This window comes from Cydia amplana, chromosome 23 (assembly GCF_948474715.1).
Source record: "Cydia amplana chromosome 23, ilCydAmpl1.1, whole genome shotgun sequence".
Lineage (NCBI taxonomy): Eukaryota > Metazoa > Arthropoda > Insecta > Lepidoptera > Tortricidae > Cydia > Cydia amplana.
Genome location: NC_086091.1, coordinates 3,316,013 through 3,330,311, shown reverse-complemented (window position 1 = coordinate 3,330,311; position 14,299 = coordinate 3,316,013). Strand labels below are relative to the sequence as shown.

Genomic DNA, 14,299 nt, shown 5'->3' with positions numbered 1-14,299 from the left:
GACATGAAAAGGAGACACGAACATGCTGTCAGAGTACAGGCATGTCTTTATCACCGTACGGTGTCATATACGTGACTTTGTGGCATCTTCTTTGTCACCGTTAACGTTGTGCCACAAGATAGATTAAGAGGGGGCGTAAACCGTTAAATCGGTTTAAGAGTACAAAAGTGGAACTTCATGTCTTAATACCTCTGTTTAACCATTGGGCCAAACTGACTTGCTTAAGCAGGTGCAGTACCAGTAGCAACTTGGTAATTTTCTCAAAAACAACATTTGACCTTAATATATGTACTTTTGACAGTATTTTACATTTACAGGAGATACAATCGCTCCTGTACGGCTGGACTGGACCGGATCTGACCACGTACGGGGAGCTGTGTGCCGAAGGGACATTCAGGTTTGTACATACATACCTCTTTCGTTTCCGTTACTTTCATAACATGATTCACATCACATCTATGACGGCTGATCGGTGATCATGTGGTGCTCTCCATGGAAAACGAAGCGCCGGAAGCGGGGCCGGACTAATCCTTAAAACGTCCCTAGATTCGATTTTAATTCCACAACTCTGCGTAGTAGCATGCTCAACTAATTTAATTGTATGCGTTCCCGCAGAGTATTCGGCGCGAAGGCGATGCGGCACGCTTTCCTCTTCGACAAAATGCTGCTCGTGACGAAGAACCGTGAGGACGGGATCCTTGCATACAAGTCACATATCATGGTAAGTTCTAGTTGCATCTGGATTAGTTTCATTTCTCCACCAAAGCATAGAGATAAATATACATAGATTGCTCACTCCATACATCAGTTTTGATACCAAATAGACTATTAATTTCAGTGTCTACATCTAGCATCGAGTAGCGGAACTATCAGTATCATATTATGTTGTTGAGCATAAGACTTTCCGGTCGGTGCTACATCTATTGACAAGTAGCAGTACTGATAGTTCCGCTACTCGATGCTAGATGTAGACACTGAAATTAATAGTATTTTTGGTATCAAAACTGATGTATGGAGTGAGCACTCTTGTCTTACTATATTTCTCTATGACCAAAGACGTCAACTGACACGCGCGGTTACAGTCCAATGTCAACCTTCGTGCATTCCGACAAGGTTCATTTCACGATGACGATACGCGTGTTTAAAATGCTGCTTGTGACGAAAAATCGTGAGGACGAAATCCTTGCATACATTTAAGAGCCCATCATCGTGCTCACTAGCGCCACTGCTAAATAATTGTGATTATTTAAATTTAACGATATACATAGAATATAATAGAATAGAATCTCATTTAATCAAGTAGGATTTTACAATCACTTTTGCATCGTCAAAGTACATTATAAATAAATTACAATTAAATTAAAAAATAAATAACAGCTTACAAAATACAAAATTCAACAATTACAATTTACTACCGATACAAGAACTATAGCTGGTCAACCAAATCTTGTCAGTAAAAAAAGGCGCGAAATTCAAATTTTCTATGGGACGATATCCCTTCGCGCCTACATTTTTCAAATTTGCCGCCTTTTTCTACTGTCAAGATCTGGTTGACCGAGTATATTATATAATCTGTGCTGATACTAATATATGTGATTTGCATGGAGATGGACGACTGTGTACCGTGAGTGTCTGAAGTATTGTGAGACGATGGATGATAGGCCTTTCACAGTCGGTGTATAATACTATGTTATGTGATTTGTTATTTCTGTTCTTCCTGTGTAATTTGTATCTTGTACCTACTTTTGTGTTATATTTGTCTTGTAATGAAATATTTTGTAAGCTTAAGTTTCTCGGCGCATTGGTATTTGTACTGTAATGCCGTGTAAACATAATAGGGATGATGACACATGTTGAATTTTATAACAAAATCTAGTAAAATAGATAGAGACAAACCAAAGAAAGTCTGCAGCGCTAGATTAAAAGTAGTTTTTAAAAATCAGTATGCGACAACACCACAGAAAATGGATTAAATAGTCTTGATACTTGTGAAATTTCTACCATATTTACCGTCTATGAAAAAATTAAGCTGTATGCACAGCTTAATTTTTATGGTAAAATAAATTTCATTCCAACAATAGATGTCACTATTAATATGTAGACATATACTAATATTGATAAATAATATTGGGAGAATGTGACATTTGGCTTCATCCAAATTAATAAGCTTTTGTAATATCCGCGACGGCGGTAAATAGGTACAGAGGGCCTACCGCGAACACCGAAGTTCTCAATACGCGAGCATCTTTCTCTTTTACTCCCATTAAGGCGTAATTAGATTGACAGAGAAATTGCCCGCAATTTGCGAACTAAAGTTTTCGGAAAAACGAAATAAACCATTAAAACAATAAACATACCTATATTAAAAATTAATTTTAGCTTTAACTAGTAGGTACCCATGCCGTGAGCATAAGCATGGAGGTTGTGGGTTCGAGCTCAAAACCCGGCTAGTACCAATGAGTTTCTCGAAATGTTAGAGGAAGTTCATAAGTATGCCTATACCTATTAGGTGTGTTCAATTTGCTGTGAAACCTTAGTCTAAACCAATATTATATTATCTAAGTAGGTACATATGGTGAAGTATTAAGATGTTTCATTCCACTTACCCGTCATCAACTCCAAATTTTGTAAACATTGTCGTTTTTCAGCTTGAATCGCCTCGTGCTGACTTTTTACAAGTGTAAAATTATTCGTCATGCGGAAAAGTAACTCCCGCACGCCGGTTTTGTAAGGTTTCACCATGTTTATTCCGTTCATCACAAAACACAATGAATATTTAAACGATTTTGACAAACACATACCATAGTGCATGACGTTTACTGACTGCTTAAAAAACATTGCCATATGTAGTTTTTTAATTCGATGTCAAATTATTGCGCTGCAGACTTTCTTTGGTTTGTCTCTAGCAAACGAGCAATTTATCACAATAATGTGGATATTAAAATAAAATATTAAAAAATTACAAAATTACAGGACCTGAAAGTTTCAATATTTAAGTTTTTTTTATTTCCAAAAACGATAAAAGTAAGGGTACCATTCGTTTCCTTACATTTCATCCAAAAAAATATTGTATAGCAACTACTATATACATAAACGCAATATTTCACCGACAAAAACGCAATTTTCTTGTTTTGTCCATACTACAAGATGGGCGATGACGTCACGGCCTCTGGCCGTTTTGTATAGGGCGTTTCGCGAGTGAAGTGCGACTGTCGGACTTTGACTACAATTTCTGACTTTTGTGTTACTTTAATGCAATGGGTCCCATATAGACATTTGATCCTAAAAACAAACCCGATCGATTGATACCATAAAAAAAAATTAGTCATGTAGCCTATTGTATTACTAAAATAAAAAAAATACTTTTCATAAATTGCAGTGCAACAACATGATGCTGGTGGAATCGATCGCGGGCGCCCCTCTCTCGTTCCACGTCATCCCGTGGGACGCGCCGCGCGCGCAGCTAACACTGCAAGCGAGGTCACCGAGACACAAGCGAGAATGGACCTTATTACTGAAGAGGGTGAGTTTATATTCGGTTGAGTAGTTTATAGGCGCTTGGGACTTTCTAGCGACGCGCTTGAGCTGAAGGTTGGTTGCCGAAATACAAGCTACAGTGGACCTTATTACTGAAGCGGGTGAGTTTACATTCGGTTGAGAAGTTTATTGGCTCTTGGTATCCTTTGTCAACCAGCTATTTCTCGTGCGACACAAGCGAGAGTGTACCTTATTACTGAAGCGGGTGAGTTTACATTCGGTTGAGTAGTTTATAGGCGCTTGGAACTTTCTAGCGACGCGCTTGAGCTGTAGGTTGGTGGCCGAGATACAAGCTACAGTGGACCTTATTACTGAAGCGGGTGAGTTTACATTTGGTTGAGAAGCTCATTGGCATTTGGTATCCTTTGTCAACCAGCTATTTCTCGTGCGACACAAGCTGGAGTATACCTTATTACTGAAGCGGTTAAGTTCACATTCGGTTGACTAGTATATAGGCGCTTGGGACCTTCTAGCGACGCGTCGTCTTGCCTGAGGTTGGTCGCCGAGACACAAGCGACAGTGGACCTTATTGCTGAAGCGGGTAAGTTGAAAGTAGATTATTGTTTTGTGAAACCGTAGAAGACTTCGAACCTGCCTTAGCTCCCTCTGCAACGTATATTCGTTCAAATATATTTAAGTAATGGGAAAGTTGCGTACTTCAGTGCAAATGGGTATCGGTACATTCCTCACACTAGATCACACATGTCTTGGAGTAGTATAGCTTAGGGAATTATGTGGTAACAAGAAATAAATGATTTGTTTTTCTTTTTTCAGGTAATATTGGAGAACTACAATGCGGTGATCCCGTCCCACGCGAGACAACTCGTAATGGAGCTCGGACAAAACAAAACTGATGGTGAGTTTTTATATCATCGCTCAAAAGCTATATGATGTAAAAAAAAATCACAGATTTCATGCCTCACACGACTATCGAGCAAATCGGAAATGAATCTACGGAATTCGAAAAAATGAATGAATTACTTTTTTCAAAAAGGTTAGGCTACAGGGCAAGCCGTTAACCCGATCGTCTTTGTTTTAAATTCGATCGTCTTTGGCTCAAATTGTAGCTGACTAAATTGTCCAGAGGTATTTTTCTCAAATTTTTGATATCATTCTTCGTTTTCAAAATATCGAGCGCCAAAATCAAAAATTCGGAAATAAATTTTTTTTCACTACTTCGGCCATAACTTTTTTCGATTTTGACTTTCTCGAATAATTCCTTTTGCACCTTACCGCTCTTGTGAATACGCGTCTTTTGAGCCTTTTTTGAATATAATATATTCACAACTCTCCGAGATATAAGGGGATCGCACTTTTTCGTGAAATCGGAGCCTACACTGGAGCGAACGAAAATACATTTTCAATGTCAAAACGCTTTTATTGTATGAGATTTCTGTTAACTACATATATATGCTCTCATTACAGATGACATGCTGGCAGAGAAGTCTCACAACCTAATAACGCAAGCGTCGATGAGGAAACAACTCTCGGCCCCAGAATACCTCGAGAAACGGAAGCTAGAGCGAGAGAGAAGAAAATCCTTCGAGAACGGAGTGAGAGGCAGAATGAAGAAGAACATGAAATACAGCGTACCTAACAACAGAACTGGTACTCAAGACTGCGACTGCGCACAGGTATCTTTAGAGAAAGGGACGGACTATACTTGCGATAGCTGTTATATAGATCTCTGCTCTGATTGTGAAGCAGAAATGTCCAAAAAAGACAAAGAATGTAGCTGTAATCATGATGATGGGAAAGAAAAGTGCCCTGAATGTGACAGAGCATTACAGTATATTGATTCAGGTAGCGCTGAACATTTAGAAAGAAAGCAATCTGTTTGTAAATGCTCCGATTTCAAATCCTCTCAAGAAAGCTTTGCGAAAGAATACAACGGATCTTTAAACAAAATCAGAGGATATCATTCTTCTGATAATATCGTAGGTTACACTGACGCTAAAAGTAAAGATGATCTTAGCGACACTAATAATTCATTAGTAAGCGTTAGGAATATACCTAAATCGTGTCTAAAATGTGCGAAGATTAAAGAAAATATAGTTACTGATTCAACTAGTACTATACATTCGAGGAAATCTAGGTGTAATGATAATGACAAACACAAGACGGATACGTTAAGGTCCAAGTCTAAAGAAGATCCTCAGCGATCTAAGTTGTCTAAAATAGGAACGTGGCGACGAAAGTCTGAGCCTGGTTTGCAACAAAACACAGCTATCATGATTAAGAAAAACATGGATAGTGATACTGATAGAAACGAAGGGAAAGGTACAGAGAAGATCGAATTTGAATGTCGTAACTGTGGTTCGAATAAAATCACAAGAAAAGCAAAGAATAGCGAAGGTGTTATCATATCATATCCTGAAGTTGATGCTAGAAAGGGCAGTAACACTAGTTTGAAACCAACGATTGAAATAAAGATGTACAACATAAAGAAAGTACCAAAGAAAATATCAAAATTAAAGAAAAACAGAGCAAACGGATTGCGACTAGGGGCTGACACCACGGCAAAGTTCTATGCTGATTTCTCCACAGACGTGTCCACTGAAAATATTTTACACATTTCTGAATCTACCGACAGTCTGAATGTTGATAAATCCAAGGATAGTACACCTAGTTCGGTTGTACCAGAAACTATAAGCAAAGATGAAGACATTGACGAAGAAACTTATAAAAAGTTAATAGAAAAGACAGATTCTTTTAAAAAGAACGAACTAGAGAAAGTCAAGTATTTAAACAAGCAGAAAGTAATAAATGAAGGGTCTGAAACTGAAGAAAAGGTTGAAACAAGAGAAGACGCCCCGAGCGGTGAAGATGCGGAACAACCTTTGGAGAAAATAATATCGCAACTGTTGATGCAAAATCGAGAGTTCCAGAAGTTATTAAAGAAGCAACAGTTAAGAAACAGTGCTCAAAGAAGGCACCAGAGACTACTTAAATCACATTCAAATCCTGAACAGCCAGTAAATAAACCTAAATATTGCCGGCAAGCTTCTGAAACTTTACTAGTAAGTAAAGATGAACCTGACGTACAAGTATTAAGTCCCCCAAATGAAGTAAATGATGCATCCGATGATGATCATATTTATGAGACTTTAAGAGTAGACAACAAAGTTGACGATGGTGTGCATTCACTGAACTCTAAGAGTAAATCCATTCAGCATACGTCTCATGTTCCGAGACCAAAAAGAATACCTTCACCGCCAAATACTGCCCCCACTAAAGTAAAGAATGTAGAATCAGATTACGTTTACCTTTCTTTTGATAAACTGAACAAACTACAAGACAGTGAAGGCATATATGACGTACCTGTCAAATCTCCTGAAAAGGTTAAATCTCAAACCGAAGAATGTTATGAGACAATGGAACATAGTGGTCCTGCTATCGACAATAGTACTGAAAATCTTTATGATAGCCTAATGGAAATCTGTAGAAGAAAGAAAGAGACACCAAACACACTACCCGGGGATTACTTGCCTATGAGTCCCGACCAACAAAGTCCTAATACACCAGAGATTTGGCTTAGCAGACAAAAGGAACATTTTAATGTATCAAGAGATAGAAAATCTGGTTCTTTACCAAGGAGCTTCCAAGTTATAACAAATAATCAAGAAGAAAATACGCTAAGTTCATTCAAATGTAAACCTAACAGTAACAGTAAGACGTATTTGAACAGAGATGGAAAAGTTATGAGTACAGATCGACCATACACGATCGCATCAGACAAAAGTGAAATTAGTTACGATGATGTTGAAAATTACATGAGTGAAGGAGACATACTTAAATTCAATAAAACGACGAACTCTAATGACAGCGATTACGTGCAAAATATCAGTCAGTCTACATTAGAACTAGAACAAGAAATAGACAAGTGTTACAAAAACAATTTTGAAAAGGATCTCGATGCTAATAAAAATGAAAGTTTGCTTACTGTTTCTCAGCCAAACTTAAATACATCAACTACGTCATCATGTGAAGTGCTACCGTTGGAAAGCAATGATGACAAGAAAGAAATGGATGTTATACACCCAGAACATAAGATTTACAAGCCAACCAGTAACATGTTGTCTCTTAAAAATGTTTTAAGTCGTTTTAAGAATAGATCGCCTCCGAAAAATACTGAAGAAGAAATTAACGCTAATGATCAAAGTAGTCCAGAAATTAAAACGGACGCAAAGAGTCCTACTAGTGAAAAGCGACCGGGCTTAAATCCAAGAAGTTATTCCAAAAACCTTTTACAAAGATTTAGAAGTATTATAGGCGATGAACATGCAGACGACAATCAGAATAGGACTGAAACTAAAAAACACACTGATGATATAAATAATTCAGTGAAAACCGATATAAAAGTAGTGATCACTTCAACAGATGCCAGTCCTACGACATCTACCGTAGTGTATTCTGCCAACAATGATCCTATGAGTAAAAGTGTCTATGAGCAAACTACTTTGACAGAGAGTCAAAACGAAAAGAACAATTTAGAGACTTTGTCACATAGTTGTGACAATATTCCACAGAAACCTGAAGTAATCAGACCGAATTACGAAAAGAGCGTAAGTTTGGTGACTAACATATCAAATGCTTCTTCTCCGTCCAAATCGTCTAGTAATTCGTATCAGAGCTTAAATAAACTACCAATTTATATGCAAGGAAGTAAACATTTAGGGGCCAGGATAGCACAACGCGAATATGCAGATCCAGTCACGTTAGTAAAAGAAAAATCTGCCTTAAAGAATGTTAATGTACTTATTAATAAAAACGCCGTTAGACCTGACAGTTTATTTTCAAATTCTTCATTTGTTACTACGTCTAGTGAAAGCGCGGATCAAGAAGTAAAGCAAGAAGCTAAAAAGGACAACAATAAAGATAAATCAATTAATGCAAATTCAGATGAGAGTTTCTACGAAAAGTCATTTGAGAAAATAGAACATATGGTCGATGAAGATGTGTATAGAGATTCAGCTGTGTATTCCGACCAAGAAGAAGTGGAAGAATCTAAAACTGAATCGTCTGAAGTAAAGTCGGTTAGCAAAACTGTTTCGAGAATAGAAAGTATCAAACACAGTTCCTCATTTAGAGCTCAAAGGGTAACTGTGACATCTAGTGTTTGTAATACCAAAGCTACAGTAGCAAAGAAAATTCATGAAGCTAAAACTAAAATTGAACAGAAAGCTTTGGATAAAGATAAGCCAAAAGCCCCTCCTGTTCCAGTCAAACCAAAAATTACTAACATCCCCACACCCATGGCTAAAAATGTCGTAAATAAAAATAACCTAGCGAAGAATCAAGATCATTCATCATCATCAGAATCGGTTAACATGAAAACTATTCGTAGAAACACTAGTTACATTCACAAAACAAAATCTGAAACAACAGAACAAAATACCGCAGGCAAAGTCGATGTGAAAGTAAATGAAGACGCGAAAGAAGAAACAGATGGCTCTGGAATACCTAAGCCAACAGGTAACATACAAATCAAGAGACTAAGTTTTGAAAGAGCAAGTCTCGACTCGGCCACGAGAAAAATAAAGACGAACGAAACAAAACGAACGTCAGTGGAGCCACAGAAAACGTCAAAAAGCGTTCTTGAGAGGCGAATGGAGATAGAAATGATGTCGAAAGGCTTGACGAAGCCAAGTCAGATAGCGAAGAAGCCAGCAGCTAAACCTAAACCGATTTCTACTAAAGTTGCGAGTTTCGAACGAAGCGTAAGCGAAGTTAGAGGCTCAACTAAAGTTAGCTTTGAAAGAAGTGTGAGTGAGGCTAAGAACGAAGTATTAGTTGAGGCTACTGTTCCGAGTGAAGAATACAGGGAAGAAAGTAAAACAGAAGTTAGCGATGATCCGAAAAGTAGCTGGGTGAAGCAGGTTGTTAATAAATTCCAATGAGCTTATTTTGCTGAGCAACACAAAGGCACAAATGAATTCGTTCTTGAGAAACACAATTTATTTTTTCAAATAAGTAATGTAATTGCAAATCTATTTAATTTCATGCATTATGTTGTATTTGAATTGTAAACGCGTTTGAAAGTCATGCGAGTATTTTGACAATCTATCTAAAATAAAATAAGTTTGTTATTAAATAAGTGCTATCAAGTTTTTTGTGCTCTAACAAGAATACTAAAATGAGTTAGCAGTTAACGATTGTCAGAAGCATCGAAAAACAACTGGTCATATTTTTCGTCAAATAAGTTGATATTTTAGTATTTTCTCTCCTTGTTAACGTAATGTATTGCATTTAAAGTCCGTCTGGTTTTGTACGCCACTTTTTAAATCCCTACACGTACTTAGAAGTAGATATAAGCGTAATATTGTTGATTGTAAATATTTTAACTATCAAACCTCCCTGAGCTTTGATATCTTGTGCCATAGACAAGAGAAGATAAATTAGTATATATTTTATCTGTATTCTATACTCTGTGCACAAAATAATGGACACGCACAAAGAGGCAGCGTCGAAATATATGACGAAAAATTATCATGTAACATTTTATCTGCCGTATTGTATCTTTGTGCATTCCTTTATATCTTATGCTCACTATGTAAATAAATTTGTTAAAATGCTTATTTTGCTATGTATTTATTCAAAAGTGCCATTGCAAATGATATCTCATTAGGTATATACACAAAAATAATGTTTTCCGTGCAATTTGATTAACGATTTACTTAAAAGTATTTATTTTTTTATAGATATAGTTTTTGTTGTAGTTACTAACACCAAAAAGTAGATTTTTGTTTATAGTATTATTTTTACTAATTTTTTACGATACGTTGCTGTTTATTATTTAACCTTTGACATTAGTTTGTTAATTTGATTTTCGTGTATTACAGTACATTGTCATTGTCATTTTGTTTTAATAGAAGTATTGTAAGACATTTTCTGAATGTTATACTTAATTTGTCGAGACTGCTAGGAAGATAAGACTATAATTTTATCAATTAACAAGTTTTAACCGTAATCAAACTAAAATAATCAGAAATATATGAACTTCTCAACTGACTTCCATTGCCTACATCGGTTTCTTACACCATTAAGGGTACCGACCTGTCAAAGCAATAATTATACCTTTTTTATTAATAAAAAAATACTTATAGACTCAATATACTAATTATTATTATATATTAATATTTTGTAACCTTTTATGAACTTCTAATTCATATATTTCTGGTAACACATAGTTAATTTGAACTAACACGTTATAATTAATTGCATACACTATATGATTATAAAATAAAATAGCACGAATATTTTTATAAAAGTTATATCCCAACGAGTTATAGACCAAGAGTCAGTAACTCAAATAATCACGTTTTCGTAACATTTTCTTTTGACGTTAAGCCTTGCTGGCAAGGAAAGAAAACGACTTGAAGTTACTGGCTTAAATGAAAAGGAATGTATGTATTATAAACGTCAAACATGATATCACGTCAGAAGGTGTGCTTTGAAACTAACCGTAAATTGTATCGTTCTTTTTCTCCGTTTCCCAAAAATGTGTAGCGAATGGGATAGAACGATAAAATAATGTTTGATGCAGTTTTTTATGGAACTGGATAATACATATGTACCTCCACAACTTACATGTAAGGTAGCAACGATTAGATAAGTATTACTAATGAACTTTACAATGTCAAGGTAGCCTTTGATAACAATAAAACATTTTTTTCTTAATATTTTTATTCCCTACGCCACCGTATATTTTATTCCTTAAGTAAACTTGTGGGCCTCAGTTAGAATTTTAAAAAGATACCTATTACTCTTATTATTGAATCAAAAAATAACCAAAAATAATGGAATTCTCAACACAGTTATTAATGCTATCTTCATCAGCAGTTCCAATTTACTAAATCGTGCTTTCTGAGAGTTGATTCACATATAATTTTACCGTAACATAATAACAAAAACAACAATAATTTCATAATGGACTGTTTTAAAGTCGTCTTTATAAAAATCGAGCGATGGTTAACGCAAAATTTTTGTCATAAAAAAATGAACCCCAGTACATAACGCAAAACAAACACATGCCTCGATCCATTCTAAATCATAATACACAGCATGAAATTTCAAAAACAAGTTCGGTTCAAGTAATTTATTTAGTATTAGCGACCCGCCCCAGCTTCGCACCGGTTAACAAAATTATACATAAACCTTCCTCTAGAATCACTCTATCTGAATCCATTAAAACCGCATCAAAATCCATTGCGAAGTTTTAAAGATCTAAGCATACATAGGGACAGACAGCGGGAAGCGACTTTGTTTTATACTATGTATAAGGATATTTGTCTAAGAGCTAGGATGTAATGTAGGTAGGTATCTATTAACAGATGCCTAATACAGTACTAAGCAATACAACCCCCAAGAGCATGTCGATGTTACGAGGGCACGCGACGCGATGGCGCCGCCTTGCACGGCTGAAATGGATTACGTTACCGCGATCTAAGATTACAGAAAAATATCCGGTCATGTCATGGCCGGAGAGAAGAGAGCAAAAATATCTGCAGAAGCGTTTTAAAACGGATTGTTTATAGTAGAGACGAATTAAATTACGGTCATTATAAATAATACTCATAAAAAATTGAATTTAATTGAATTTATTCATGAAAAAATGATGAAAAACAAGTAAAAATAAACATAATAAAACACTTCAAATTAAAACTGATGTCCATTATGTACATGTATTTATAAATAATTTATTATACTTAAATATAAACCAGCCCTCTGGTCACCCGCAATTTTTTTTAAATAAATTACTTATTAATTAATCATAAATTACGCTTTGCACCGCTGAAAATTGATTATAAATAATAACACATTTATCTAAGCTTTGTATTAAAACTATTTGAGATATGGAAGAAGAGATCAATAATATCTGCACAATTAAGGTTCTAATTCCGGATTGCCTATAAGTAGATATGTAATAATAGTGGATATAGTCTTTTATGTAAGTGTATGCAAAATTTTCGCATTTTTATGAAAATTCTTTATCTCTGCCAATGCAATAAAAATGTTATTTAGATTTCTGAACGAATATACCGAAGGCTCTAAAGACGCGTATAATCAGATAGGTAATAGTTATTATTGACGACGTTGCGTGTTTTCAGACCGCCGTCGAAACTGTCTTCGCACGCCAGACACTACCTGTCTCCGGTACTAGGAGGTGGAGCGTTTCAAGGCTGTTTTTATATTTTTAGGTTTTATTAATCAGTCAGCAATGAAAACACAGAAAAATTGTATCGGCGCGACTCAGCAGGGACTTAATTTAGGTACCTACCTATATCGATCTAGGTTCAAGTCCCGGCCACACGATTATTTTGAAAATTTTTGGACGTTCGATTAGTTAATGAAGATTGATACTTAGTGTGTTCTTATTTATTATTTTAAAAACAAATTACCTATTATTGTAATGTACCTAACTACCCACGCTACGGGTTTTATTACAAAACTACCTTAATCTTAAAAATAAACTGTGGGTTTCTGAAAAAACTAAATCAAGTAAGTAAATTGTATTTATATGTTTTATAATTAATTTAACTGTAATAATACAGCTGCCTAAATGTAATTATTACAAGTTACAAGCTATGTTACAAGTAGTGTTTGCAAAATATTATATCTTTACCAAATATCTACTTTACTAAACCAAAAACAACATTTTTAAATTCCACTTTTTTAGGCATTCCATAAACTACGCCCTAAAAACAGGTGCAGCTCTTGGCCTATGCCATCCCGAAGAAAACTTTTCCGTTCGACAAAGACAAACACATCACCGCAATCCACAAGCGCGAAAGAGACAAAACACAGGAAGCATCGAGACTTCTTTCAAAATCCATTCCTTTTTCCACGGCCGCGTCGACGGCGCGCGTCCGAAATGCATTCGAAATTTGAAAATTGCTTGTAAAAATCGCGTTAAAAATTTAAAAATAGAACTGGCAGTCACCTTAACCACCACCTAACGATTCTAAACTTTAATTCTAACACAGTAAAGTTTTAATTACAATAAATTATTTTTATAATTGCGTGAAAGAACGTATAAGTGTACATTTTGCGTAATCGATTTTTAACTCTATTCTTATTGAGGAAAGGTGTGTTTTTCAATAATGGGCTCGACGAGTTACTTGACGAAGCCGAAGATGAGTGGGTACAGGACGAAGAGCGGGTCCAGTGTTGGGTCCGATAAGGAGATCAACGGAAAATTGCGACGGGCTAAAGTTAGGCAAGTAATTTTGGTTTCTAAGAACAACTAGAAATAATTAAATAAAACGTTTTTTAAAGTCCTTTTTGTGATTAATTAGTTAGACAAATGACTAGTACCTATAAGTAATTTTTAAAATAAATGTAGAATAAATCGCGTTTATGTGTGTGTACCTCGATGTTTTCAACATAATAGAAAATAAAGAGTTCCTTATTAAATATGCAATAATCGGTAAAGTAATCAAATATTTATTAAATGTCTGGAAATAATTTTGACTTAATTTATAAATCAAGAACTATACCTACAAACAAAGATTGGTATTTAAATACGTAAAATAGAAACAATTAAGTTACTTACCTAAAAATACATGTACCTATAACTTTTTAAATTAAAAACACAAAAAAATGTTTCATTAAATAGTCCTATTGCTTATTTATATAGAAAATAACGCAGGTAGTATTAATTTCTAAGAAATTATTAAGATACTTACCTATATTTTTTTAATTCGGATAACAGTTAAGTACTGTAATCAAAACTATAACCGCGAAAATCGAAGTTCACGTT

General features: G+C 35.3%; 1 protein-coding gene across 2 annotated transcripts in view; it reads left to right on the top strand.

The window, feature by feature from the left end:
- LOC134658780 (uncharacterized) overlaps positions 1 to 9,487 on the top strand; it is a 136,896-nt gene extending 127,409 nt beyond the window's left edge. For both annotated transcript variants that reach the window (XM_063514417.1, XM_063514418.1), the window contains exons 7-11: positions 318 to 397; positions 616 to 721; positions 3,380 to 3,523; positions 4,312 to 4,393; positions 4,963 to 9,487. In XM_063514417.1, the coding sequence (XP_063370487.1) occupies positions 318 to 397; positions 616 to 721; positions 3,380 to 3,523; positions 4,312 to 4,393; positions 4,963 to 9,437 (4,887 nt within the window). In that variant the 3' untranslated portion in view covers positions 9,438 to 9,487. The remainder of the gene's footprint in view (positions 1 to 317; positions 398 to 615; positions 722 to 3,379; positions 3,524 to 4,311; positions 4,394 to 4,962) is intronic.
- The last annotated feature ends 4,812 nt before the right edge of the window (positions 9,488 to 14,299 follow it).